At 42.9% G+C, this 27,674-nt stretch overlaps 1 protein-coding gene across 4 annotated transcripts in view; it reads left to right on the top strand.

Moving 5' to 3' along the window:
- LOC116333163 (multiple PDZ domain protein) overlaps positions 1 to 21,281 on the top strand; it is a 52,196-nt gene extending 30,915 nt beyond the window's left edge. For 2 of the 4 annotated variants that reach the window (XM_039609508.1, XM_031756337.2), the window contains 24 exons: positions 41 to 121; positions 244 to 421; positions 557 to 667; positions 5,958 to 6,023; positions 6,245 to 6,316; positions 8,187 to 8,370; positions 9,319 to 9,515; positions 9,624 to 9,715; positions 12,527 to 12,605; positions 12,953 to 13,021; positions 13,969 to 14,064; positions 14,148 to 14,222; positions 14,316 to 14,511; positions 14,594 to 14,739; positions 15,638 to 15,721; positions 16,688 to 16,881; positions 18,453 to 18,600; positions 18,691 to 18,777; positions 18,963 to 19,059; positions 19,181 to 19,344; positions 19,977 to 20,081; positions 20,361 to 20,455; positions 20,550 to 20,673; positions 20,757 to 21,281. In XM_039609508.1, the coding sequence (XP_039465442.1) occupies positions 41 to 121; positions 244 to 421; positions 557 to 667; positions 5,958 to 6,023; positions 6,245 to 6,316; positions 8,187 to 8,370; positions 9,319 to 9,515; positions 9,624 to 9,715; positions 12,527 to 12,605; positions 12,953 to 13,021; positions 13,969 to 14,064; positions 14,148 to 14,222; positions 14,316 to 14,511; positions 14,594 to 14,739; positions 15,638 to 15,721; positions 16,688 to 16,881; positions 18,453 to 18,600; positions 18,691 to 18,777; positions 18,963 to 19,059; positions 19,181 to 19,344; positions 19,977 to 20,081; positions 20,361 to 20,455; positions 20,550 to 20,673; positions 20,757 to 20,903 (2,887 nt within the window). In that variant the 3' untranslated portion in view covers positions 20,904 to 21,281. Of the gene's footprint in view, positions 1 to 40; positions 122 to 243; positions 422 to 556; positions 668 to 5,957; positions 6,024 to 6,244; positions 6,317 to 8,186; positions 8,371 to 9,318; positions 9,516 to 9,623; positions 9,716 to 12,526; positions 12,606 to 12,952; positions 13,022 to 13,968; positions 14,065 to 14,147; positions 14,223 to 14,315; positions 14,512 to 14,593; positions 14,740 to 15,637; positions 15,722 to 16,687; positions 16,882 to 17,108; positions 17,124 to 18,431; positions 18,601 to 18,690; positions 18,778 to 18,962; positions 19,060 to 19,180; positions 19,345 to 19,976; positions 20,082 to 20,360; positions 20,456 to 20,549; positions 20,674 to 20,756 lie in introns of all 4 variants that reach the window. The other 2 variants (XM_039609506.1, XM_039609507.1) reach the window with 2 other exon arrangements.
- The last annotated feature ends 6,393 nt before the right edge of the window (positions 21,282 to 27,674 follow it).

The following is a 27,674-nucleotide window of genomic DNA, read 5'->3' as shown; positions in this document are numbered from 1 at the left end:
AGACAAATGTTTATATGTGGAGCCTCTTTTATATTTTTAGAGAAATTCCTAACCTCCCCGAGCGCGAAGACGGAGAAGGAGAAGAAAGCGCATCTTATAACATCTGGAACCAACCGAGGAAGTGTGTGAACACAGACACATACACATGTCTACCTGACCTTTTGATGAAATTTTGTACACGTATCAAATGTCACAAGGTTTAAAGCGAAAACTCTTTCAATCCCTTATTGGTACCTTCCTCAGAGTGGAGCTTTTCCGAGAGCCGGGCAAGTCCCTGGGGATCAGTATCGTCGGCGGCCGAGGGATGGGCAGCCGGCTGAGCACCGGGGAGGTGATGAGGGGCATTTTTATCAAGCACATCCTGGAGGACAGTCCTGCTGGACAGAACAGGACTCTGAAGACTGGGGATCGAATTGTAGAGGTAAAGGGACTTTTTGTGTCACAGAACAATCGATATAATTTATTCGTTTGGACTAAAGTGCTCATATGTTTGAAATAAATAGCTAGACAAAAAAACTGGTTTAAGATTGAGTCTTTTTCTTGATGCTTTCTTCAGGTGGACGGAGTAAACCTAAGAGATGCTAGTCACGAAGAGGCGGTGGAGGCCATACGGAGGGCAGGGAACCCTGTCTCCTTCCTGGTCCAGAGTATTATCCAGAGGCCCAGGGTAAGTCTGTATATTAGCGTCTGATTCCCAGTAACTACCTCATAATGTAAAGGTCACAATATCCTCACTCTGCAGCTTCTTTTTTGTCACCTCGTGTAAAACTTTTGTGTTTCGGCACAGGCCGTTTAGGGCACTTTCAAAAAGCTAATAGGTACTGTATACGACCCATTTATTGTCCTGGGTTGTCTGTACGTTGAAAGTAAATGTGAACTCTTTTATGGAGCGACAACAAACCCTGCCTGGCATATTAAATGTATTAGCGTGTTTTAACCTTTAAGAGCAGCGCTGAAAAACAGCGTATCAACAACACCGTTTGTTGCTTGAAAGTGCCCTCAGGCCTTTAAAGCATGACTAAATCGTTTCCTGCTGAGGCTGCTACTGGCGTGGCTCCAGTGTCAGATCTCCCTGCTTTCATCACTTTTCACACATTAGGAGATAGTCCCTCATGCTTTCCTAAACATTCTGGTTACTCATTAAGCATACAACAAACCATAATCTTATGTAAAACAGGGGAAGGACACAAGGAGGGCAAGAATTATATTAAAGCTGCTATGATCAGTGTTTTTGGAACAATAGTATAAGGGCTGCTTTTAGTGATGTACCCACTTACACTTGACCGAACCTGACTTTGCAGTTCCCCTGAGCTCTGCGTAGATATGTAGAATCATTCGATTTATTCTTTTGGTTTTCCAAACAGTAACATGTAGTATTTTGGGGTAAGAGGTTCTCGGTCTTGTTGTCTTATTATTTTTGATATTTTTTTAGCAGTTAGCTCAACAGTTACTAAAGTTTTCTAAAAAGTTGACACTGTTTAGAATTAACCTTTGAGCTTTTAGTTGGTTAAAAGCTAGCTAACTGTAATGGTTGTTAGCTAAAGAATACTGAAATACACTGTGCACTTGATACTAGCACGAACTAGGCTAACAAAAACGTTAGCGGAATTTTGATTTGGGTAGCTGAATGTAACTTCAAAACAATACAATAAAAAAGAGACACGTAATTAGTTAGCTTTTAACTATATGTCTTATTTGATCTAAGTTACAGTACTGTGCAAAAGTCTTGAGCTTTCTTTATTAAAGACTCAAAAAACGGACTTTTTGAAGCTTCAGACTTTTATGTGTTAAGCGACTTAACGTTGACCTATGAATCATTCAAATTAAACACAAAGTAACTAGAGGGAAGAACTGATGTTGTATCTACATGTAACAGACAACCTAGCAAATACAAATATAAATTGTATCTTTACACACGTTGTTACAAGCAGTTTGTCACAAAAACATCAACTTTTAACAAAAAATGCCAAAAGCATCAAATAGTATTTTTGGGTCTTTTGATACCCAACGAGATATTAACTGAAAGCTTGGCATATCTCAGCTTGATGTGCAGTTTGTCCTTAAAATTTTTTAGGAAACTTGAAAAGTGAAGGACTAAAGAAATATAAGGACAAAACTACCTGCAGCAGATGAACAGTGTCTGAAAGTCAAGCTTTTAAGAAGTAGGAAAAAACCTGAGAGATGCATCTGACCATTCACTTGATCCATCTACTGTTCACTGATGCCTCATCAGAAATGGTGTCAGTAGAGGGGTGGCTGTCAATAATCCAAGGGAAACCGGGAGAAAAGGCTGAGTGTAATGCCAAATTGCACAGTCAGTGGCAACAGGGTCATGGAGATATGATGCAAATTTGAAGTTCTCAGTACAAATCATCTTTAATATGTATGGAGGAGGTCAGGAGAGAAGGACAACAGCATCTGTAAAACACACAGTGAAGACTCTGTCATGGTTTCAGGATAAATTTCAGTCAGTGGTGTGGGGATCTTGACAAAACTGATGGAATTATGACCGCAGAAAAAAATCAGATTTTGATCCATCATGCAATGCCATCTGGAAAACGTCTGCCTGAGAACAGCTTCATTTTTCAACAAGACAATGATTCCAGACACACTGCCAACGCAGTAAAAGCATACCTGGATAGAGAAACACACAATGAAACACTATCAGTCATGAATTGGCCTCCCCAGAGCTCAGACCTCAACATTATTGAAGCAGTGTGGGATCATCTTGACAGAGAACAGAACAAACAGCTCGAAACATCCAAAGAAGAGCTTTGAATGTCATTCAAGAAGCCTGGAGAACTATTCCTGAAGACTACTTCAGGAAATGATTAACTCTGTTTACTCATTTTCCATTTTCCTAGCAAAATGTAGGAAATCGGGGTGACTGAAGACATTTACACAGTACTGTATGCCAAACTAGTTCTTTAAAGTACTCAGAACAGTTTTAAGTAGTTACTACATTATGAGCTGCCTCAACCTACATCTCTGTTCCTCTACATGGCGTTCTCAGCCTGAGTCAGTTTATAGCCCAGCTTCATCGCCCGCAGTAAAGAAACACACCACCGGTTTCACACACATGCCACCTCGCACATGTCAGGTAATCTGTCTTTCTCTTTTTGTCTCCCTCATTTTTATTGCTTAAGCTATCCATCACACTTTATCTTAGTTGCATTATCTGCACTCCCTACTCTTTCCCTTCGTCTCTCAGACTGGTGGCTGAGTCTTTCTTTTTATGTCCGTCTTTGACTTTGAAATAAACACGATGTGCGCATTAATGGAAATAAAGCAGAATTCTAAATTCCCTCCAGGAGAAAAAGAACTGAATCATTTGTTTAATGTCAGCGACCCCAAATGCTGCTTTTAACCAAATAGTCATCAAGCGCTAAAATCAATGTGGCCACTATTTTAGACACATCTGTGCTGAAGGTGAGCTTTGGTAACATTTATTGCACATGCACACTAGATTCTAACCACGGGGCTTATTAAAATTTAATTGATACCTCATATAAAGATGGTCATTATCAACTCTACAATATCAGGGTTGCCAGCTTTTTGTGAGAATAGCACAGCTGGCACTTTTTATCTTTATATCAGCAGAAAAATCTTTTGTGCTGTATTGTAGGGCATAATGATAGGCGAACGTCAGCCACCGCCTTTTTAGTTTTGTCTTGTTTTGCGCCCTCGAGTTAAGGATTTTTACTCCTCTTTGGCCATTTCTTTTTTAAAATCGGGGTGATATGCATTTAAGAAATGAGGATATATTACCACACCCATATATCTGTATATTAACGCTAGCAATTAAGTATAAACCCATCAGTAAAATAGGTACTGCACTATTAAATCCAATGCACAGGGAGGTCATTTCATCATAGACTTCGAAACAACTGGACTGCTTTCGATAGCCAGAGCTGTCGCCCCCTGTTGGCCATTAAAAAGAATACATTAGGCTGCCTCCATTTTTTGTATACAGTCTATGCTAAAAACATATAAAACCTAGACCAAAAAAAGTCTGCATGTAAAAAGCAGAGGGCATAATTAAGGCATAATAACATTTTAGTTTTTCATCCAGTTGCTTTTTCGTTTTCTTATTAGTTTAATCATTGAAAAGGTTGCAACTGTGTATATATTTTTTTCCTCAGAAATGCCCTTAAATATAAACTAGCTGATGAATAATTAAGTTGTCGCCATTGCTGTTAATGCGTTCAGGAATACATCCAGTGATACAAGGAGACATTATTAGCGAGGCTCGTTAGTCAAACTTGCTGGAGAATCTGTTTAAATCGACCTCGCGGATGGTAATATATGTGGATTTGAGTTATGATGGGTGAAAGTCTGTATATATTTAAAAAATGTGATTTTTCCAGGGGATTTAAGTTTGTAACCCTGAAAGTATAAGAGAAAATAATAAGGGCATTAATTGTGGCTCTGCGGCTGCAGGAACACGTTCTTCTAATTCACTCCAGAGTCACTGGGGTCAGCGCTGAGTGGCTAAAGTGAAATCCACGACAATAAACCGAATCATGAGATAAATACCTTTTTTAATGGATGATATATCTGAGCTGTGGAGTCAGAGCAGTAGTAGCTGTTTTAAAATGCAGCCACAGAGGGCCACCTAAGAGAGCACAGTAACTACATCTGTGCTGTTTCCCTTGAAGTTTCAAATCACTCTGTTGTAAGCAATGAATAATCTCAAGGTAGCCCGGAGGAGTCTTTGAAACATTAACGCTTTCAGAGAGCGAGAGGCTTTCTTCAGTTCCTCCACGTGAAGGAAATATCCGTCTTCAAGGAAACCGTTAGTTAAACGTTAATGATTTCAATCTCTCTCTGTCTCCTCGATTACCTTTGATTGAATTTTGTCAGAAAGGCTCAGACATCATCTCTAATGTTTGTCATGTTGTCAGCTTGTCGGTCTTGTGTTGCTTTTAGAAGCCACCCCTGCCCTTCCTTCAGCTAAATAGCCACAGCGGGTCGAGCCTTCGCTGCACTAGTCAAACCTCCCCGCCTCAGGTTAGAAACCTAACCCGCGTCTGCTGCGTCTCCTCGCGTTTGTGTGGGCGTGTCTTTCGTTTGGACCTGTGTGCAACTTTGTCTCGTGAAGATCGGACCTGTTCGACACGGAGACTATTTTCCAACCTGTGCACGATGCCTGTTTTTAAATCTGCCTCTGATAACACGTGTTTATATTCATTTTCTGTCTCTGTAACTTTGCTTTCTTTCCCATCTGTTGCACCCGCAGAAAGTGAAAATGATAGTTGAGGCTTTTACTGTAAGTGCTTTTTTTCTTCTTCTTCTCCTTTTCTTTTTAATTTTTCTCCTGTCGTCAGCTTTGAAAGGCAATTTTTTCCAATTATCCCTCCAACATTGTCCCAAGTGCCTCATTGCCAATGTAAGAAAGACAACTTGATTAGACGGTCGGCAGTCAACACAAATACTGTTGTGTGAAGAATTATAAACTGCAAGTTTCTGGCAAACAAAGAAGAAAACATTTCAAGCTTGATCATTCAAGAAATCGTCAAGCTTGGACGGGCGTGTGGTACTGGGCACGCTTTCCTCACTCGACACATCAGTGTTTTGGCATGTCCGAGTGTTTGTGTGCTTTCAGTTCTTGGCTTTGCCAAGCTTCAAGTTAGCAGAAGCAGTGAAAGTTTTGCCTTTATTTGAGAAATGCGGATTTCCAAAACAGATGGTTTATCATAACACAGCATACCGAGCACGGCTTTAGTCATTCCGAACACTTAAGACTTAGCGTGGACCCATTAATATTTATGGGATTACTGCCCGTGCGTCGCACCGCACTGTGATACAGTATCTTTCACTATCTGGTGACATTGAAGTGGATGTTATGAATTTGCTCTCCGTACGTGACGTAAATTAATTTCAAAGTCCTTTTTTTGTTGTTGCTATCTGGTGCAGAGTAGAGTGATTTACCTTCATGTCTGTCTTAAATGCAACAGTCATCGATAACAGACTCGAGTGAGGAGAGAGCTGCTGCAGCCGCAACAAGGGACAACAAGGACAAGGTTGGTACTTCTAATTACCGAGCACGCAGATCGCCTATCAGTGTTGTTGTGTTTGTTGTCAGATTTCAGTAGGTGTCGCTCACGGCGTTAAAATAGATTCAGTAAAAAAAACAACAAACTTTCACCGTAAACTCAAGATATGTTGTCGCTGGCAACGCCTTTGACTTGGTCTGTCAGAACGATGCTGTCTGCTAAAGTTGCCCTTTTTGTCTTCTCCGTAGGAGGGTGACAGTCACAGTAGACTTTTCCTCCGCCTCTCCCCAACTAACCCTTTCACTCCTACCCCGTTTAAGGTTCGTGGGTCTCTGTGTTGTGCTTTCCACCTTCCATTTCCGTGTATGCTTGCACGAATATGTCAGCGTGTCACACGGCAGCCCATGAATTGGAGATGTCCTGACGTGCTGTACATGCATATGCGTGGCCTAACACCTCCACCGTCCGACTTCCTGTGTGTGTGTTTCTTTTTGTGCAATCGGAACATCTTTCTTCCTTTACTTTAGTTTTTGCCTTTTTGCTTTTAGTCCGTTTTCGGAAGTGTAACAGAATCAAAACTCTGGTTTTAAATGGATGATTTTGAGTTTTGAGCATTATATTTAAGATCAACAATGAATGAAGTGATCAGAGGTCAGAGTTTTTACAGGTAAGTGCGCTTATCAATTACTGATGGGTGAATATTTGAAATTTGGAGATGATCATTGAATTAATAATTATATAGTAGAGATCAAAATTTACTGTAACACCAGTCGTCCACTTAAAAACAATTAGTGTGCAGCGAACAAGCCCATCATCGGGAGAAATACTCACGAGGCCAATGAGGGACACATCACATGGACGGTGAAGAAGAACTGTAGTGATGACAGCAAGGTTCAGTTTCGACGTGAGGTTTTATGTTCGGGGTCAAACGGGAGCAGGGGGGAGTCAGTTTGGAGGACGGGGCTTCATGGTTTGGAGCAGAAGTTGGGTTTGTTTTACACTTTAGTGTCAACAGTAATGTCTATGAGAAGCTTCTACGCCAACAGAGTCAGCCAAGACTTTGTATGGAGGGCGGTGCCTCTTGTCACCCTGTGAAACAGAAGCACTTGTTGAATGTGAGAGCATTAAAATAATGCATGATGGCTAGCCCAGAATCCTGATCCTGAACCTAGCTGTGGCTATGAAAGTCACAGCAGTGGCTAAACTGTGGACGAGACCAAGATCAAACCAGAGCAGTGTGGAAACTGATAACAATCGTTGTGTTGTGTTAGTTAGTTGTGTTACAGTCGTTTAGAGAAAAGGGCCCCTACAAGAGACCTGCTGGTATACTGGCCCAGCGTATTAGCCAATATTAGCTATTTGCCAGTATTTTGGTATCGGCATTTATAACAGCTGATAAAAGAAAATGTAAAAACGAAACAAGAGACGGGTGAACAAGAGTGGTGATGTTATATAGTTTGTCCACCAGAGGGCACTCTGCAGCCTCTGTGTTGGCAACATGAAACTGTTAACAATAAAACGATTCTTTTCAAAGTGCCCTGTCATAATCTCACAGCCAGGACTCACTAATAACTAAATGTAAATAATGTTTGGGAAATTTGTTTATATTTTGTGTGTCTGAAGAAAAAAAATCGGACGATGTATGTGAGTTTTAGATCGCTGAATATTGGTGCTGAGGTAAAAATCCTGTATGGATTCTGAATTTTGAAAGCTGTAACCACTGTTTGTGTTTGTCCTGCTACAGTCAGTAACAGTCCTAAAATTTCCCTGTAAATTACAGTTTAACTCCATCTCTCTTGTTCATGGATTTTGTTACATTTATTAGAAGAAGCAGTGACTTAAATACAGGAAATTTAGGAATGTAAGGTGTTCTCTAATTTTGATCTCTGCTGTTCATTAAATGAAAAAGAAAAAGTAGCAAAAATACACATTTTGGTGCGAGCTGGAGTAGTGTTGCTATCCCAGTTGTGATCAGAGCTCGTAGCATCAGTAACTTCCATCTAACACACATGTAAAAGGAAACCAAGCATATGGCTTCTTGTTGATTGCATCGGCGTCTCTCGTGCGCCTTCCTCTCGCTGTGAACCTGACAGCCAATTGATTTAAACATTAATGGAGAGATGAAACCTTCTTTATCTTCTTTACCTTTCACTCATCAACTGTTTTCTGCCTCCATCTGTGGCGCGACAGCTGGCGAAGCGTGAAGCGGCAAAGGCATCTCCCACCAGCGCTGTCCTCCCCCTGCCAGTGGTGCCTCATGTGGGAGAGACTGATACAGACACGCTGACAGAGATTCCTGGCAGTCCTGCTGAGACCGCTCAGGAGAAAAAGGAGGAGGGCGAGGAGCCGGAGGACGAGTACGGATATAATTGGAGTGAGTTTAGTTTGTCTTAAATAAAAGTGGTTTTTATTGTGTTTTTTGCAATTGGGTGTTTAAATGTCACAAGGTTGTAAATGTTTGATGTAAATGTAATCCTGCATCACATATAGCAGGAATATTTTAACCCAGTTAAAGTGGGAGGAAGAGAAAATATATGCTTACATACTACACTGTGTAGTAACAGCAAATGGCCACAAGAGGTCCTCCAAGTTACATGTCTGCCCATAAATTCTCCTGCATGGCATAAACGTGCACTGACTCACATGCTTGAGCTGGTTGTGCCTCAGCAAAAACCTGAAGGACTCAGTGTCCCAATTAGGCCATTATCATCCTGCAGACACTCTGATGTCAACTGTAGGATGAACTCGCTGCTCCAGAGAGAAAGATAGCGAGCAATCAGCATAAAGAACAGCCTCCAAACACCTGGGATTGTGGAGTATATGTGTATATGTGCCCTTGTGTGCGTTTGTGTGTGTGTGTGTGTGTGTGTGTGTGTGTGAGAGAGCGAGATAGACAGAGGCCATCCTGCGGGAATAAGATTGATGAGGTTGAGCCCAGGGAGGTGAGTTGTGGAGATTAGTACAGGACTGATGGTTCAACAGTGGCAGGGAGCCCAGAACAACAGGAGCCCACTGGTCTGAACAGTGGCTATCTAACACACCAGAGACAGGAGAGGTGGAGAGACAAAGAAAAGAGACTGGAACGAGAACAAAAGAGCCAAGATTGAGAGAAAAATGGGAGAGGGTGAAGCTGAAATAGAAAATTCTGCTGACAAACTTCTACCTTTTACTTTTGGTTCCTCTGCATTTTGCACATTTCAAATATCTGCTCCTCTTTCGAGAAACGTTACATGGAGCGATAGGGCTCGAGAACAGTCTGGCACTATTTTACTCGTATTGTCAGCTTACATCTGTCTGCCGCGACTTCGCCTGCCTCTTTCAGAGAACATAATCCAGCGTTATGGCAGCCTCCCAGGTGTCCTCCACATGATTGAGCTGGAGAAAGGCAAAACAGGCCTGGGCCTCAGCCTGGCAGGGAACAGGGACCGCTCACGCATGAGCGTGTTCGTGGTGGGAATAGACCCCAGCGGGGCGGCCGGCAGGGACGGACGTATGGTTGTTGGGGATGAGCTGCTGGAGGTGAGATGTGTATAAAATTAGTTTCACTGTTCATTTGCTTTTTTTAAAAAAAATGTCTCAAATTCTGTAAATGCTTTTCTGAGCAATAAACTTTATGTTGTGTTACAGATCAACGGACAAGTTCTGTACGGCCACAGTCATCAGAACGCATCCTCCATCATCAAGAGCGCTCCATCCAAAGTCAAAATCATCTTTGTCAGGTATCAACAGTTATTTTCATCACTATTAAAGCTTCTGTGAAAACATGCATGCTGTTATTGAGTCTCAGAAAGGTTATTGTAATGTTAGTGAAGAGCCAATAGATGGAGCTATTGTCATTCAACAGAAGGATGCGGCACAGGTTGAATATAATGGCCTCTGTTCTGTAATGCTTAATAACACAGTCTCTCACATGCACATACCAAACTTATACATGCATTCATAAAGTATAGTTTATCTTCAAATATTTTTTAATCAATAAATATTACTAAAAATTATATTAATCTTATTTTAGAATCATCGCACCAGCTGGCGCTTGGCTGATGATTGTGAAGGTTTTCAGATTTAGTGGTACACTCACTAAAATATACAACATTTCTACAGCATACAGATGATATTTATTTAGATATTTATTTCATTTAGTTACCTAAAGAGATAAAGAGGAAAAGTTGAACGTTAGTGACTGACAAATAGAAATAACAGACATCCAAAGTAAATTGATAAACTATATTTTAATTTAATATTTAATAGTCAAAAAGTGTAAATTGTGCAAAATAGCTTGCTTAAAGCATGGCTAATACGTCACACTGTTAGCTAGTAATATGGGCATAGACAGTCCAAGCTAGCTAGCTAAAAATATGAGCTATACTTAGCTAGAATTATTAATAAAAACAAAAAAAACAATGAAAGTTATCAAACAAAATTAAAATAGTAGTTTATATTGTTAATTTAGATATCTACATTCAGACATGATGGAAAAATGTATTTGCGAGGAAATGTGTTTTAAACAGTTAGTTAAAAATATAAAATAAGCAAATTAAATTACACAGTGACTGTAAATATAGTACAAAGCTAGAATTATGGCTAAAGGGAGAAATGCAAATGTAGTGCAGTTCTTATCAGAAATGTTGCGGAGGGTGTATCCCTCCATAGTATAGGGGTTGATGTCTGCACCTAGCAAGCAAAAGCTGCCAGGATGCGATACAAATCCCTTTGGGGCCTAGAAAGGCATCTACTGTAACGAAATCAAGTCTGTAGATTAGGGCTGCCACAAACGATTATTTTGATAGTCGACTAGTCACCGATTATTTTTGCGATTAGTCGACTAATCAGGTCATACATCCACTGAACGTAAAACGTACAGCTTATTGCACCAGCATGCATCTGCTCTTATATAACTATCATTAGCTTACAACTTTAAGTGTTTAAGGTATGTGCTAACTAAAAGTAAAGACAAGATGATAGTTTATTAAATTTAAATGAAATTTGCAGATTGTTTCGGTGGAGTTTAATAAACGCAGCCGTCTGCTCCTTGCTATCTAAAATATAACAGGACACCGGAGTATATTCTCCAGCATCTCACACTTCTGATAATCAGGTGTCTGCTTGAGGTTTATTCAGCTGTGTAAAAACTATAACTTTAATCTCAGCCAAACCGATTTACTCATGAACAAATAAAATACTGAAAAAAGCCAAAAAAATAACATTTTTAAGTTATCTAAGTGACTTATATATCATGTTTAAGCTGAGTAGCGAAAGACTTGCCGGGAGTCCGGTGTTCTCACGGGCTCTAGTGAGCCTTGCCCCCGGCTAGCTATCGAGCTGGTGGGTAACAGATGTCTCCGAAAACCTCGGAGCGCTTTTGAAAATATGTGGTGTCTTGATAAACTGAGCAGATATTTGAGGTTTACACAGTTACATTCTCGCCTGAAAATATGTTAAACGTTTATTTTGTGACCCAGAAAGAATAATAAAAGTAACATTAAAACTAACTAGCTGCCGCCATTGTTGGAAACTGAGCTGGGCTGCGCTATGAATTCTGGGACACAGCTTCTTCTTCTTCGGGGTTTAACAGCAGCTGGCATCCTTGTACATGCAGTGCTGCCATCTTCTGTTTCAGTCCGTTATTACACTCTTAAATCCTACTACTTATTCCTGCGTCTTTTGGGATCCTACAAAGCTACAAACGACGCGTCGACTATTAAATCAGTCGTCGACGATTTTGATAGTCGACGTAATCGTGACTAGTCGACTAATCGTGGCAGCCCTACTGTAGATCTACGTGCTGTACTGACCCCTGCTTGTGAATAAGAGAGCAGCTACAGAGTTGAGATAGTTGAACTGATGTTGTTAGGCTGTGTGAATATTTACTAAATAAAATCTGCTTTTTGCATGTTAATCTAGAAGTTTTCACATTTTGGGAAACATAAAAAAGATTCTATATGTCTCCATTTACCCCATCTCCTCCTTAACGGGTCGACCAATCTGGATGAAACTGCACAAAACGTTGCAAATGCAGCGCTTATTAACAAATGTCTATTTGAAAATTATTTAGATTTTTATATGTATTATGATCACTTTATCATCCCCCTCCGAATGCGATGTTACATTCTCCATTTTTGTTGGTGTTATGTCTCAAATTCATCGTATGACACCAAAGAGCAGAATTACAAATTTGAAAAAGCACCGCAGGACTTGTGAAAGTTGCAGAAGTTGAAAGTAGTCCCGATAGTTTCAAATGTAAAAGGTGTTGATGCAGGAGTTGTTGAGTCGGTCAGCTTTGAGGGTCAAGCATATGTAGTTAATATGTAATACGGATACATTAGCTCACATATCCCTACAGAGTTTGACGTATTTGACCTTTGACCTACCTTTGGCCCTGTTCCGGATCACAGTACTTAGCCTCCCACTTGACTCACATCCTTTTCCTGACCCCCTGAAAGATACGCTGTGATCAGCTGGCGTAAATCACAGCTCTGCTGTCACAAAGCTGAGAAGCAACGATTTACGTGAGTTATGACTGTGTGAAACAGGAACACCGAAGCGCTCGACCAGATGGCGGTGGGACCAGTGAGGGAGCACGAGGGAGACGCAGTGGAGCCCCACGCTGAGGTACAACTCTGCTTATGGGCACGCATAGAAAACACGATGCACACATGCAGAAGCCCTGGAACAGACACGAATCCTACAGCTATTACACAGCCACGTTGGTGCTTCCTAATGAGATTTTAAACGTGTAAACAGAACCATTACTTTTACATCTGGGCGTGTAATTTGGCTTTTAGTCTGTCTCATGCTCAGCACACATGTATGTGAAGTTTCTTTGTGTGGTCCTGTGCATGTGTGTGACTCCCAGTAAAACAGACCACAAGCAGTAGTGTAGACGCACTGTACTCCCACCAGCTAAAAGACTGATTTATGTACTTCATGGTGTACTCACTACTCCTGCTCCTTCACAGCCAGAAGAAGCTGCTGCTAATGGCGACGCCGATACTTCGAACTGCGTTCATCACATCGTAAATCTGAAGGTGAGAGGCGCAAGATGGCCCGCGGACATTACAAAACACACAGAGTTACAGGCAGTAACAGGGAGAAAGTCTCGGAAACAGTGCGGTAATGAGGGAGGTGTATACTCTCTCTCACACACACACACACACACACACACAAAATAAGCCAGCAGAGTACGTCAGAGACAGACAGATCGGGAGCACACCGGAGCACTCAAGTTTGACAGGATGCCAAAACGCTGAGAAGAGACAGAAAATTTGGGGGAATGAGAAGGTGAAGTAAACAAAACAGACGTTCCAATGGGAGTTAAAGGCTCAGTTCACTGAAATAATAAATAAAAAGGAATGGATCCTGACTCCTTGTGGGGTCCACGTTCAAGCTCGCAGAAAGCAGACAAAGTTTTCCTAAGGTCATTGTCTGATCCTTTGAGCAGCAGCGATAAAATTGCATTCAGTTGCACAACACTGGAGCGGAAGCGGAGATCTTAACATTAGACATCTCACAACCTCAACAAATAAAGGAAACTTTCTACAAGAACAGTTACAACACGGGTCAAGTGGGAACATGCTTTTCAGGCAGATTCAGGTGAAGTTGGCCTTTGAAGAGCGCTAAAACAAAATGCAAAAGAGACAGGAGAGAGGAAAAACTATGCAACCCCTACAATTGTTGAATCATTCATACGGTAGAGGTGGCAACAGTGTAGCACATAGGCAGCTCATTAATATGAAGACACATGCCCTGAAATGCCTCTCTGGGAGCAAAAGATCAGAAGTGTGAAGGATGTGAGCTGAAGCTGGGGCTGATTCATCTCTCTGGAGGCGACTGTTGTCACTCATACTTGATTTCTTTAACTGGTACAGTACGGCTTCATTACTCAGCACATGTTAAAGAAAAGGGTTTATCAGCGTGGGTATTGTGTGTGCGGTGGTGCAATTTTTTATCACTAATGAGCGTTTCTCTTCATCAGGAGGACGGAGGACTCGGCATCACTTTTGTTGAGGGCGACACAGAGGCTGGGGTTGAAATTGAGAGTATATCTGAAGTGCAGGGACACACCGGCAAAGTATGTCATGCCTAATGAGACCTTCTGTACCGTGGACGTTTAGCTGCCTTCGCTAATCAAAGCTGTTTATGTGCTGTGAGCAGGAGGGGTGCATGAAACCTGGGGACAAACTCTTAGCTGTGAATGGCGAGTCTGTGCTCGGATACACTGTTGAAAAGGTAACGAGGTTACTCTGGAAATAAACTTTCATGTCTGTGCTGTTTATTAGTAGCCACAAGGTGAAAGGTGTGACTGGTATTCCTTTTGTTTAGGTTTCGTCACTGCTGAGAAAAGCCAAAGGTCCAGTGAAGCTAACCTTTGCTACAAAGGAGATCCCCTCTGCTTTCTCCTGTGTCCAGTCGATCTGCCAGGACACAAGCTTTCCAGATGGAGTCCTCGCTAGCGTACCCAGCATGCCTAGCATCTCCCCGTCTACCCCAAGTCAGCCAGAGGCAGAAGCAGCCACCAGTGAGTTCGTTTTACTTGGTTTTAATTTGCTGTATTGTCAGTTTTGTCAGGTGAAAAGAACAGACATGCTTCTCCGTTTTAGGTCTTAGTCGCTCATCCACCCCTTCCGCTCTGGCCTCTGACCCGACGACCTGCCCCATCATCCCCGGCTGTGAAACAACCATCGACATCTCCAAGGGCCGCACAGGCCTGGGCCTCAGCATCGTGGGAGGCTGTGACACTCTGCTGGTAGGAAACCAGACTAATAGCAGTAGCAGTCAGCTAATGAGGGGAAAAACACGAGCTGGTCTCCCTGATGTGCTTAGATTTAGTCAATAATAATAATAAAACGTGGCTCTTTTCCACAGTTTGTTTTCGTCCTGTCTTCCTGGGTCTGTCGGATGTTTTTTTCCTGTGAAAAGGGAGTTTTTCCTTCCCACTGTCGCCCAGTGCGTGCTCACAGGAGGGTCCTCATATTGTTGAGGTTTTCTCTGTATTATTGTATCCGCTATAAAGCGCCTTGAGGCAACTTCTGTTGTGATTTGGCGCTTTATATAAATAAACTTTTATTGATTTGAATAATAACAAACAGTAAATCTGCAGGTTTCTTGAAGTTGCGTAACTGAGCTGTGCGTTCCCAGCCACAATGCCACCCACTTGGATTCTTTGGTGGTAGCATAACTCAGGTTCTAAATAACCACGGAGGCTCAGGAATGTAGGAAATGATGTCGTCACGGCCTTCGTCTCCTCCTCCTCTTCTCCTCGTTGCCCCTGCCATCCTCCCCTCGTCCCATCTATTCTGTCTGCTCAGTCAGGCTTGGGGGAGCAGCTCTTTGTCTGCCCTCAGCCGTGGCGGACAACGTCCTGCCCCTGGAATGCAACCTCAGGAGCACAGGAACACACACATTCACAGAAGCAGTAATCCAAATTTATGTCTGTTTGCCAACAAACACACACAAAAAAAATTTGCTGTGTACACATACTTTAAAAAGTCAACAAATACACTTTCCCCTCCCGGCCCAGTCTGTCTTGTATCCATTTAATATCCTCCAAATAAATGCTAAATGTTTTCCTTCCATCTTTTTTTGGTTTTGTTTTGTTTTGTCCTAATTAACTCATTTTTTCCACTCTCTCTCTTTATCTCCAGGGGTCCATCATTATCCACGAAGTTTATGAAGAAGGGGCGGCCTCCAAAGATGGGAGGTTATGGGCAGGAGACCAAATCTTAGAGGTGAGCTGCAGCAGAATGAGCGTAACCCAGGAGCCAGATTAAACGAGGCCAACCATATTTCGATGAGACATGCGCGAAGAGTCTCAGCACGAACGCTTGGATTTTAAAGTCTGACAATATGATATATGTTGAGCAACAGCATAGATGTATATTAACAGCAATAAGAACCTCTAACAGCACTTAAAACCAAACCGCTTTTTGCTTTTAGCAAGATAATATAGCGCAGACTGAGGCGATTATGAGTGAAAAGTGAAAGAAAACCTGTACAAATCCCGTGTGCATTATGCGCCTTGACAAGTTAAGCACCCGAGCTCTTACTTGGGTTTGCCCTCCGTCTGACCCCGCGCTCTGTCACGGAGAGAGGGCAGGGGTGGAGCCCGGGAGTTGAGTTATTGTAGCTCAATCACTAGATCTGAATTGAAACACACGCCCTTATGACTTAATAGCTCTCCACTATTCACTCCTGTCCCTGAGCCAGGCTGCTGTGTTTAGAAAATAAGGTCAGCGAGGGAAAGTGAAAAGAGCAGTTTCCCACTCTGCAGTCATGCCATTAGATACTATGGGGAAAAAATAAAATCCAGTGCATGTGCACGGTGAAAGATAATATGGCATTTTCCCTCCTTTAAATGTGGTTTGAAAAAAGAAAAGAAGAAAAAGCTGGGCATCGCTCTTAGACTGACCACTGGAGCATCTCACAGGGGTTTGTGGGAAGGTTTCCCTGCTGTACTTTAAGTCAAGCATCAGCCTGTGATTTCAAAGGAATGACCTAGTTTCCTCATATCTAAAGCAGAAGCAGTTTAAAGGAAACTTTGAGCATTAAATGAGGCTGTTAGAACTTTGTATATATAATCCTCTGCTGCAGTTAACTTATACGCTGGAACAGAAGATAAGGCCTCTGCTACTTTAACCAAATATGGCCGAGCGAGTAGCTGGATCAAAACCTACGCACGCATTCTCTCGTCACAGGTGAACGGCATCGACCTGCGAGCGGCCAGTCACGACGAAGCCATCAACGTGCTGCGGCAGACGCCGCAGAGGGTCCGGCTGACGGTCTACAGGGACGAGGCCCAGTACAAGGAGGAAGACCTGTGGGACTCCTTCACCGTGGAGCTGCACAAGAATCCTGGCCAGGGCCTGGGACTGAGCATTGTTGGGAGGAGGTGGGAATGATGTTAGATGTTAGCGCTGCTGCTTAGAGTGTCAGGCGACGAGCCTTTACATATAACAATAGCAGAGCAGTGACTCCACTAGGTGCTTTCTGGGTCACAGTAGGTGTTAGCGTGTTTAAAAATACATAGAAGCGAACAAGGAATTCAAAACATTCTAGATTTTTAAAATGTAATTATCAGCCTTTATAATTATGTTGTTTTGAATTTTTTTAATGCAGATCGCGGGATCAGAGGTAACCTTTTGTATTTTATCTGTTTTTATACTCCATAGTTGGGAGAGTGAGGTCATTGCTTTTACTTCTATCATGTTTCTGTCCATGCAACCATCAGTTGAACCAGTTTTACTTACCAACAAAAGTCATTGTGTTTGGTGTAAGCATGCAGATTAAGTAAAATCCCTTCTTTCCCACACGACATGTCTGCTACAAAGACGTGAAATCATTATGTCTTTCAGCAGGAAATCAAAAAGAGATCATTATTTTTTTATGTCTAGCTTGAACAGATCGTGGCTAAATGAAGGTTTGTTCTGCGTGACTGCATTTCTAACACGTTAATTTCAATTTTCATATGAGTCAGCAGAACAGGTTTGTATTTCAGTCATTCTCCTCGGTACCAGCGGCGGCTCTCGCCTCGCTGTGTTACCAGAGACGCAGCTGAAAGCACTTGTTGCGTCAGCGTGAAAATCCCGCTATTGTTGCTAGCACTCGATCAGCAAAGAAAGATTTACAAAGTTATTACTGGGATAAGTTGTGGAGCGTCTATAAGCCCTCTGGATTTCTGCGTGCCTGTAAATGTTTTATGCTGACAGATTCGGTCCCGTGGTCGAAGTTTGTCAGAAGACAGGGGTCAGGGTTAAATATCCCAAGCTGGTGTCAAAGGTTAAACCGTTTGGACAGTTGTAACATTTCAGCCTCTGTCACAGTGGTTTTGCTACACACGTGGCAAGAAAAAGGCTAAAATGCTCAAAAGGATGGAAAAGACAGGAGCCCAGACGACCTACGAAAAAGGAAAATATGCAAGCTAGCAGTTAGTGGTGAGCAGTTGTGACAGCCAAGTATCTCTGGCACTGAGGACTGAGTGGGATCGAGTTGCCTTGCTTCACAGCTACTGCTTGTGCTAGTTCTTATCCACGTGGAGATTGGCACCTCAGATATGCAAAGTCCACGGCTCAGATGTGCTTCTGAACAAAGAAGAAAAGGCAGAGGCTTAAGATAAGTCATCTTTTCTTCCTGCACGTTATATTCTCACTCACAGCGAGCACAGAATTTGACTCTGTTGACCATGAACCGAAGCCTCCAACAGCACAATACTGTCAAAGTGATCGCTGGTTAATATTCTGTTATACGAGCCACACTCACGCAGTTCCTTTGGAAAAACCTGAAATTGCCAGATCAATACTGTACCAGCAATAACAAGTTAAAAAACAGAGCTCTGGAAAATTGTAGGATTAAGGTCAGCAATTTGAGAAAAGGAAACTTAGCGATCCTCAGCAGAGTGCTGCACGCAGTCACAGACGTGTCGTGGCTACTGCCGCGTCTCAGTCTTCCCGTGTCTCCGAGCAGGAACGACACGGGGGTGTTTGTGTCCGACATCGTGAAAGGAGGTTTGGTGGACGCTGATGGTCAACTGATGCAGGGCGACCAGATACTGTCGGTCAACGGTGAGGACGTCCGGTCAGCCACTCAGGAGGCCGTGGCTGCGCTGCTGAAGGTAGTCCTGCCCCGCAGGCGCAATCGTCGAAGTGTGCAGGACAATTAAAGACGATTAACAGTAAAATAATGCCCGTGTGTTGTGTTGCAGTGCTGCGTGGGATCTATCAAAATGGAAGTGGGGAGGTTTAAGGCGGGCCCCTTCCACTCGGAAAGAAGGCTGTCTCAAAGCAGCCAGGTAATGTAGCGCTCATTTACCTGATGAGATAGTGGTTAAAATAGACGTAGCTTATTTTTCACCCAATCATGCAAAATTACACTAGTAAAAAAAATAAAAGGCAGAAAATGAGCGCTTTGGAGCTGAATAGAAATTCCTCTTATCTAATGCCTGAAAAGAAAACGCTCTGAATGCTTTTGTTTCAGATGAGTGAGACAGGAAGCGCCAAGGTGGTCTCTCAGCCATGTTCAGATCCTGGCACCCTTCCTGGTGACCCTGACAAGCTTAGTACAAGCCAAGAATGTAAGTACGGCAAGACTGTAAGCGTGAAATAACAAGCAGATCGAAATCCACTGCGAATGTTAGTCAAATTACGGGAAAAGAAAAGGCGGGACGAGTCATCAGAGCGACGCGTTTGTTTCAGACCCGGAGCATCAGGAAGTCAGAACAGTGGAGTTCACTAAAGGCCCCGCTGATTCTCTGGGCGTCAGCATAGCGGGCGGAGTGGGCAGCCCTCTGGGCGACATCCCCATCTTCATCGCCATGATGAATCCCGTCGGACTGGCTGCTCAGACCCAGAATCTCAAGGTATGAGACCTTTTCTCGGCCACCTCCCTCTCAAATCTTTGGCTCTCATCAGAAAATATGCATATCTCCAATTCTTGTGTGGGATTTAATGCGAATCTCATTTATTTACTCCCACTCGCTCAGTGTATGTATTCTCAGCGGCTCCCAGAGGCCGCGAGCCCTTAGCCTTTAGCAGTGACCTTCACAGAAAAACTGACAATTGAAACTGTGTTAGACTGAGGCTGGAGGAGGACAATAGCCATTTGCTAACGTGGATAATAAATCTCCCACTCCTGTATTAAGACCATTAAGCCCACAGAAGGACTCATTGAAATGAATAGGGTGAATCCTGAATGGTATATTCATGCCGTTTTTTATCATTTCAGCCTGAAAGAGAAAAGCGAGCGCGACGTAATGAAATTACTCAGCGGAACAGTGAATGTGCGTTTTTTGTGCGGTCTAATAATGAAAGCACAGAAATCTGCAGTGACAGACGCGAGTTTCAGACGGCGGGCACCGCTTCTATGACGCTGACATGCAGCAGGCTGCTCGAAACATCCAAACTGTTCTTTGGAAAGTGTGAAAAGTTTCTGCTCCACTGCACATCTGCACTGTTTCCCCTCAAAAAATGTTCTAAACTCTCACTTTTTCAGATCGGGGACCGAATCGTCAGCATATGCGGAACCTCTGCTGAAGGCATGAGCCACTCTCAGGCCGTCGCCCTGCTCAAGAACGCGACGGGAACGATACAGCTGCAGGTCTCCTATAAACTTCTTCTCTCACCTCCCGTGTTTCTACCAGATAAATCGGCAGATAAGCTGCAGCTCGGCTTGTGTCTATTCTTCCTTTATCTCTGTTCAAAGTGTTCAGCTGAGCACAGACGAGACAAAGGGTGGCGGTCACAGGCTTTGAAGCACCATAAAGCGCCCTCATCCAGCACTACCATCATGCTATCAGTCTTTATCTGGGCAGTAAATCGACTCCAGTATTACTATAACAGAGCTGTGTTCTGTGTCTTTGTGTTAACGCACCTCCAGGTGGTTGCAGGTGGCGACACCACCGTGACGGGCCCCCCTCAGGAGCAGGTCGGTGGGGCTCTCACGCCCACCTGCATCTTCCAGGACGACCTTGGGTATGATGTTCTTAGACGCAGGGGCAGTCAGAGGAGGAGAACTACAGGTTGTTGCTTTGTTTTTCCTTTAAATGCCTTCTACCTTTTCCCTCAGCCCTCCTCAGTATAAGACCATCACTCTTGATAGAGGACCAGACGGGCTGGGTTTCAGTATAGTCGGAGGGTACGGCAGCCCCCACGGAGACCTGCCCATATATGTGAAAACTGTCTTTGGAAAGGTGAGAGGCGCTTATCTGTGCCACTGTTTATCTTTGCAGAGTCGACAACCTCTGTTATTGATGGTGTGCACGCGTGTGTTTAGGGTGCAGCAGCAGAGGACGGGCGCCTGAAGCGAGGAGACCAGATCATGGCCGTCAACGGGCAGACTCTGGAGGGGGTTTCCCACGAAGAGGCCGTCAGCATCCTGAAGAGGACCAAAGGAACCGTCACGCTCACCGTGCTGTCATAGACCGCCCCCACCTCCAAACACACTCTCCCCACTCCTTATTCTCTGCTCACAACAGCATTCACTTCACCTCCGCGCACCTTTTCTGCAAACTCGCAGCAGCAGCGTGCCGCGACGAGGTGCTCGTCTGTGAAAGCACCCGCACACTGAAACGAAAACAGTGTGATCATGAAGAAGCTTACGCCACTGTGATGTGTGAAGGCCTGTTACAAGCACGTGTTGTGCTGAAGGTTTTACTTAGTTGTAATGTGAATCTCAACGAGGCTGTAAATAGTATTAGAAACATTCCACCACTCTGGATTTGAAGTATTCACTGGACACTTTGGATTGTATTTAGTGCTGTCAGCGTTAATCCCGTTAAAATGACGTTAACGCCATTGACGCGGCAAATCTCCGTTAGCGAGTTAACGCGGATCGCCCCGTGCTTGGGGCTGCACGGCGTCAACGCATTAGCGCGGTTAGCTCGTTATCGCATTAGCGCCGTCCAGCCCCAAGCACGGGGCGATCCATGTTAACTCGCTAACGGTGATTTGCCGCGTTAATGGCGTTAACGTCCTTTTAACGAGATTAACGCTGACAGCGCTAATTGTATTCCTGTACTATTATTATTATTACTTTGTTAACAGTCTGAGCTGCCCTAATAGGGGTGACCCCAGATTCAGTTCAGAGCACAGAATTAAAGAAGTACCCTCGAGATAATTAGGAGATTATAGCAGGATTTAGCTAACGCCTGCATTAGCTTAAAACAGAGCTATTTGTCCGTTGCGTTGCACATCTGTCGGCACACTCCTCGTATTTTGAATTCCTGGGAAGCAGACGCTGCCGAGGCCGCTCTTAATCAAATGTATCGTGAAGTCACTGTAGTTTTTAGTTCTGAGGCGGCGAGAAGTCGGATGTCGGAAACGTGCAGCGTGTTGACTTTTCTTTGAAGGGAAAGATGTGAAAGCGCGGCTTGAGTGTGTGTGTGTGTGAGTGTATGTGAGAGCCGTTCACTGAAATATAGTGCTGCTAAAGCTGACGTGTAAGGTGTTATGTCACAGTATTTTTTAAGTATTATTGTTCACTTCCCGCAAGCGCACAGAAAAGTAAACTGACTGCTATTTAGGTTTGTATGAATGAGTGGTTAAAGAGTCCTTTATGACCTTGTTGTTTACCCGAAACAGAGTCATCCATTGTGTAGTTTCTGACGTCATTGGACAGGTGTTGTGTAGCGTAGCGTGTTCTCTGTCTGTTCTCTGTCTTATATCCCCGTAAATGCGTTTTCAAGAGCTGTCAAAAGTGACAGTATTGAATTTATTCACACTGAATTAAATAAAAGTGACCTTTGGATTCAATCAGCGTCCCAATTTTTCTTCGTCTTGCACTTTATTGAACGCGAGATAAGAGTTAAAACACATTCTGTCATTAAATCCAGCAGGAATAGAAGCTTATCAAGCCATAAACGTGTGTGTTTATTAAATTAACAATCGCATTTGAGCGGCGTGCCAACTTTTCAAGTGCGCCAGCTGTTGTTGAAACTGTCACCGAAGGCGTTATTGTGCCGCACGCATCCTGTGCTACAGCGATACATCAGCCAGATCAATTTTCTAGCTGGGAGAGAGAAGCGGTGTGCTGTCGCTGCGGGTCATGTTTAAATGAAAGGCGAACAGATCTAAGTCAGGGGATAAAGTAAGTTTAAATGAAAAGCGGCCTACGCATGAACAAAGATTTATGTGGAACAGCATGTATGGTCTTGCTTGAATACAGTCTCTGTTGTCACTAGGGACCTAATAAAGCCTGGATAGAAAGAGACGAAGCTCTCCATTAAAATATGGCATCCCATCTGTCCACACGCTGACAAGCACAGCTGCTCCACAGCTCATGCACAGCCACAGGTCCTCTGTCTAATGAGGTCTGGGGGCTTGTTTGGTTTCGGCGGACTGTCAGAGAAGAACATGGCAGGACTTTTCTTGTAGAAGTTCACGCGATCAACCATCGGGTCACTCCTTCGCCCAAGCCCTCCCAGGTCAAGACGCAGTGCTTCTACCTGCAGCTGCTCCAAGGCACACCCCAAGTCAGTCACCCCCTGCGCTCGACAGCTGAGGTTCCTCCCCCCCAAAGCACCTGTTGTTTTAACTGCCCCAGTGGGATTAGTGGTTTCTCCAGCCCTCCTCCAGGTTCAAGAGACCCTGCTTGGTTTACACAAGGCTTGTCTGCACAAGCCTTTTAGATGCGGGATCAGGTGTTGCTGCTGCGTCACGCTTGACATGAATGTATGGCCAAATGGTGTAACGTTCCACAACAATGGCGCCGAAGCTAAATCTCTCTTTTAAAAACCAAAAACATAAAAAGACTGAAGTATCAACATATCAGACAAATCTTTATTTGATTCTTACATGGAAAAAAAAAAACTTCTCTTGACCTCATAAATAAGATTCATAACAGTTACATTATTTGATGTACTGTTGCATACATGTCGACTCCATGACTCATGTGTTCGACCCTGCAGCTTAACAATAGATTTGTCGACGCCTTTCAAACATTACGGCGCTCAGTGTTTCTGCCAGCTCCAGCGACGACTGAATGTTAAGCAGATAGAAACATAGTTTGTGAGTGGGCTCGGCAGTAGGCATTCCTTATGGGCAGGGAAGGCATCGGCATTACTGAAGGCCCCGGGGCTTTCTATGGCATGTGGGCCCCCTGACCCCACCACCACCATGCAGTTGGATGCATAGATAGCTTTTTTTTCCCAAGTTTTTTGAGAAAAATTAATTTGTCCAAATCTAGTATCACAAAAGGTCCCATGCTAGATATAGTTCTGGAAACATTCATGCCTACATAGCAGTTTAAACAGATAAAGGAAAAATGTTAAAAAGTTAGTAAACAGATTGTCTTTTTCTAACAGCCGTTATGGGGCCCAGACTCTACGTGAGTTATCTAACCTTAAAACTATTGCTGAGTGCTCACTTAGCTGAAGTGTGAAAAATTTACACACTATGATTTACCATTTTCTACTTTTGAAGAACCGCTGAAGCTGCACAAATCAATGGAAAAACTCCTACAAACAGCTGTGGGCAACAAACACATTCATCAGTCTCCACGTGCATCTCAGCGACATTACCCTGTGTCAGGAATAGAAATATTGTCCTGCTATTAGTTGCTGCTATTTTTATAATCATCATTAACATTTCAGTATTAATAGTGAGGTTGCATTTAGATGCATTCAGATGTTCAGATATATGGTTATAGCCTTTATTACAGGTCCAAAGAAGAACCATTTTAAATGGTTCTGTTGAATCTATAATTTGAATGTTATTAATGCTTTTATGATCTCTGTGTAGAGGGCAGAGACAGGAAACAAAACGCGTCTGCAGAGCATGTTTTGCAGAAGTGAAACTGAAGCCAGAAGTTTAAGTGCAAGGGTGTTTAGTATGCATTTATTGCGGATTAAGCCTTAAGCAGTTGTGGTAGATTGAAACAGTTGTTTATATATTTCACATATAAGTCAAGATCATTACACACAGGATGGCCTTAGCCTGGTTGGTTGCTTAAGTTGAGGTCAACTAAGGATCAGAAAAGCAGATGCAAACTCTGCACGCACAGACAGACAAATAGTGAGAGGTCATGACACGCACGTAGCATACACTGCAGACACATACACACAGAAATGCAGAAGTGTGCCGACGTACTTAGAGGAAGTGCACCAGACGAGCGACAGCGAAGAGGGAAGCACCGACCGAAGACAATGTTTTTAGAGCAATGTTAAAGGTCAGGGAACATTTTGTGGTTTGGATTGACGTAAGCTGTACTATTGTCTATTTTTGTAAAAGAGGGGCTTTGTTATTGTACCCATATAGAACCTTGTCTCATGATTGTAAGTTCAGTTCAACACTGATTGGGTTGTTGAACTCACACATGTGTTCATTAAAATGCCGTCTAAATTGCACACGCCTGGATCTGTGGTTTTATGGATTCTTCTCTCAATATTGAACCCTAACATTTGGGGGCTCGTTCCGGTGAGAGAGAGGGAATGTTGGGGTTTTGGTGAGATCCGGGGTCCGTGGTAATTGGACGGGCAGACGGTAATCAGTGGTGAAAGTGAGCAGGCATTCCCCGGGCATTTAAAGGTAAGACACTGCCTGTTGAAATATATTTCCAAAAGGTGTCACATTGGGCATGTCAAATTAAAGTCTACTCACTGAAAATTACTGGTGAATGTCTGTTTTTAATTTTGGTGAAGTTTTCATGAAGTTTACGGTTGAAGTAATGATAATGAAATGGAAGTTTATAAGTGACAGTACTGAGTTAATGAGAATAAAGGAATGAAAAGAGAATTAAAGCAGTTGGACTGCGAAGTGAACTTTAGAAGGATAGGAATTTGGTCATTGTGTGGGGTGAAGCCCGTTGGTCATTTGATCTACGTGTGATGGTCAGTTCGTGGGTTCAAGTCCCTTATGTCCACAACGGAGATCTGCCTCAATCTTAATCCTGATCCGGTGTAGATTGTTGTTTCAAATTATTATAAATTTTTCTAGGACGACAGCGGGCGCCTGTTAAGAAGCGCATTTTCTCCTTGGTAACGCTTTTGCGCTAAGGCAGGACGCTGACCTTAGACCTACTGGACAGTAGGGATAGTACCGTCGACAGCGGAGAGAACTTGGGAACCTCTGAAATTGCTAGGAGTTAGAGTCTCCTATTTTTTGCGCTTATTGGGTATGCTGGCAAATTAAGTTAGGTTTAGAGATCTGGACAGGACAGTCTGGGACCGCCCTGGTGAATTGAGCACAAAAAGTCTGGGACTGATCGGTTGGAGCCGTTATGTTCTATTATCGAAATTACATAGGAGTTGAAAAGGCCTAAAAAAAATCTGTGCAGTTGTAATTTAAGACGTCTGTAATATAAAATATGAGATCTATGAGTAGGATCAGTCTCTGTGTTAGTGATGCACAGCCGGATGTGCACTGATTGTGTGTGTAAATGCAAATGAGCAGCAGTGACGCGCAAAGAGGGTGGTTTCAGTTTTCGAGAGGACTGAGCTTTTTGCTAAATGCCTGTATATAAGAGGTTGGTTTTGCTTATTATGAGAGTGTAAATACAGTGTGAATATATTAGTGTGGATGCATAGTAAATGACTGAATTTTGATAGATGTATAGTTCGTGAGCCATAAATGTTGGTGTGTTCATTTTCAGTTATGTGTGTGGGGAGAAGCCGTGAGGATGATGAGAGGTTTCAGTTTTCTTTTTCTTTTCTTTTGACTTGCTCTTTCTGATCATGGAAGGCATGTCCAAAATACTCGTATGAAAGCGTATTTCGAGTGATTTTAACTGTGTGAGTGCTGTCAGTATTTGATTTGAGTGACTCTGCGTGAGTTCTCTGAGTGAGAGAAAGGCAGTGCGTGTGAGACGATTTATGGCGTCTGAAAGAGGTGAGAACTTTTAAAGGTGTGTATGGAATAAAGGAGTGTGAAATATATTTCTTGGGTGATGAAAAGTAGGATGTGCTAAAGTTTGAAAGTGTTTTTAATTCAAGAAAACAAAAACAAAGGAGTTAGATTAGTTTGAGGAACAGGAAATATTGCTCTGTGTATCGGGGCTGCAGCAACAGGAAATAGTGAACAGGAACTGTGCATGCCCATATATGGGAACTGAGTGTGTGCAGAAAGAACACAGAGAGACAGACGAGGAAATGGGAGCAAATGAAGCCTTTAAGAAAAAAATGAATATAATACTAATTATATGGTCAATACAGGTGGGCGTCTTTCAACTTTGCAACCTTGAGTTCAGCAGCAGAAAAGTAGATTAAAAGAATTGGGAGAATAAGCCAGTTTTTGGCTCGAAATTGGGCGGCTGGATCTCTCACTTTGTCCCTGAAGCAGAGAAGAAGTTCAAAGGACAGTCAATCGCCTGATGAAGACCGATAGAACATTGTGGACTTGAATACAGCAGGCAAACGGCAGTGCCACTGATCCATTAACCCTGATGACGACTGACGACCAGCAGCAGCATGTAAGAGTAATGTAACATGTACTGTGAAAATACAGGCTGGGCAGTTGAACAGTGGGATAAAGAATTGTGGAAGAGCACTGGACATTGAGTGATATTTTGCCATGCTGGGACTTAATCTGAAAGAAAGACTGTAAAGAAACAGAGAAGAAGACAACAGCTGAGTTGAGACTGTGTTTGCTGGAGCTTTGAAGCCCGAACAGGACATTGTGCAGAGAGGACCAGTGAGAGATGAAGCTGGACGAGTTTGACTGCGAGAATATAGGATATAATTGGATTGAAAATTGAAACCTGAACTCATGAATTGTTTAGGGATGTCCACCATAGCATAACAAAGAGGTAAACATTAGAAAAGGTAGGAATAATGAACGAAAATAATTGTCATTACCTTAATGAATAGAAAACACACATACAAATTGTTACATGTGAGATTATTTTTGAAATGAATCAGAAGTGAGATAGTTTGAATCTAAAGCTCAGTGGTGAAATGCATAAATTAAATATGAATATATAGGATGCAATGAAGAAACAGCTTACACGTAGTGTACATTAACATGAATACATCGCAAGGCAACGAAGAACTCAATGAGTTAATTTAATGAAGAAGCAGTTTACACCCAATTAACATAAAATGCAGGGAAGAACACGCTTACATGCATGGCATAATTGGTGTTTCTGACCAGAGACAGAGAAATGGGTTATTTAAGCACTTGTGATAATAATGGAAATGTCTTAGTTTTGTTATTTTCAGGGGTAAAGCAGACCTGGACCAGTTCTCCAGATGCACCAGTC

Source organism: Oreochromis aureus, linkage group 3, assembly GCF_013358895.1.
Source record: "Oreochromis aureus strain Israel breed Guangdong linkage group 3, ZZ_aureus, whole genome shotgun sequence".
Taxonomy (NCBI): Eukaryota; Metazoa; Chordata; class Actinopteri; order Cichliformes; family Cichlidae; genus Oreochromis; species Oreochromis aureus.
This window is presented reverse-complemented; position numbering and strand designations above follow the sequence as displayed.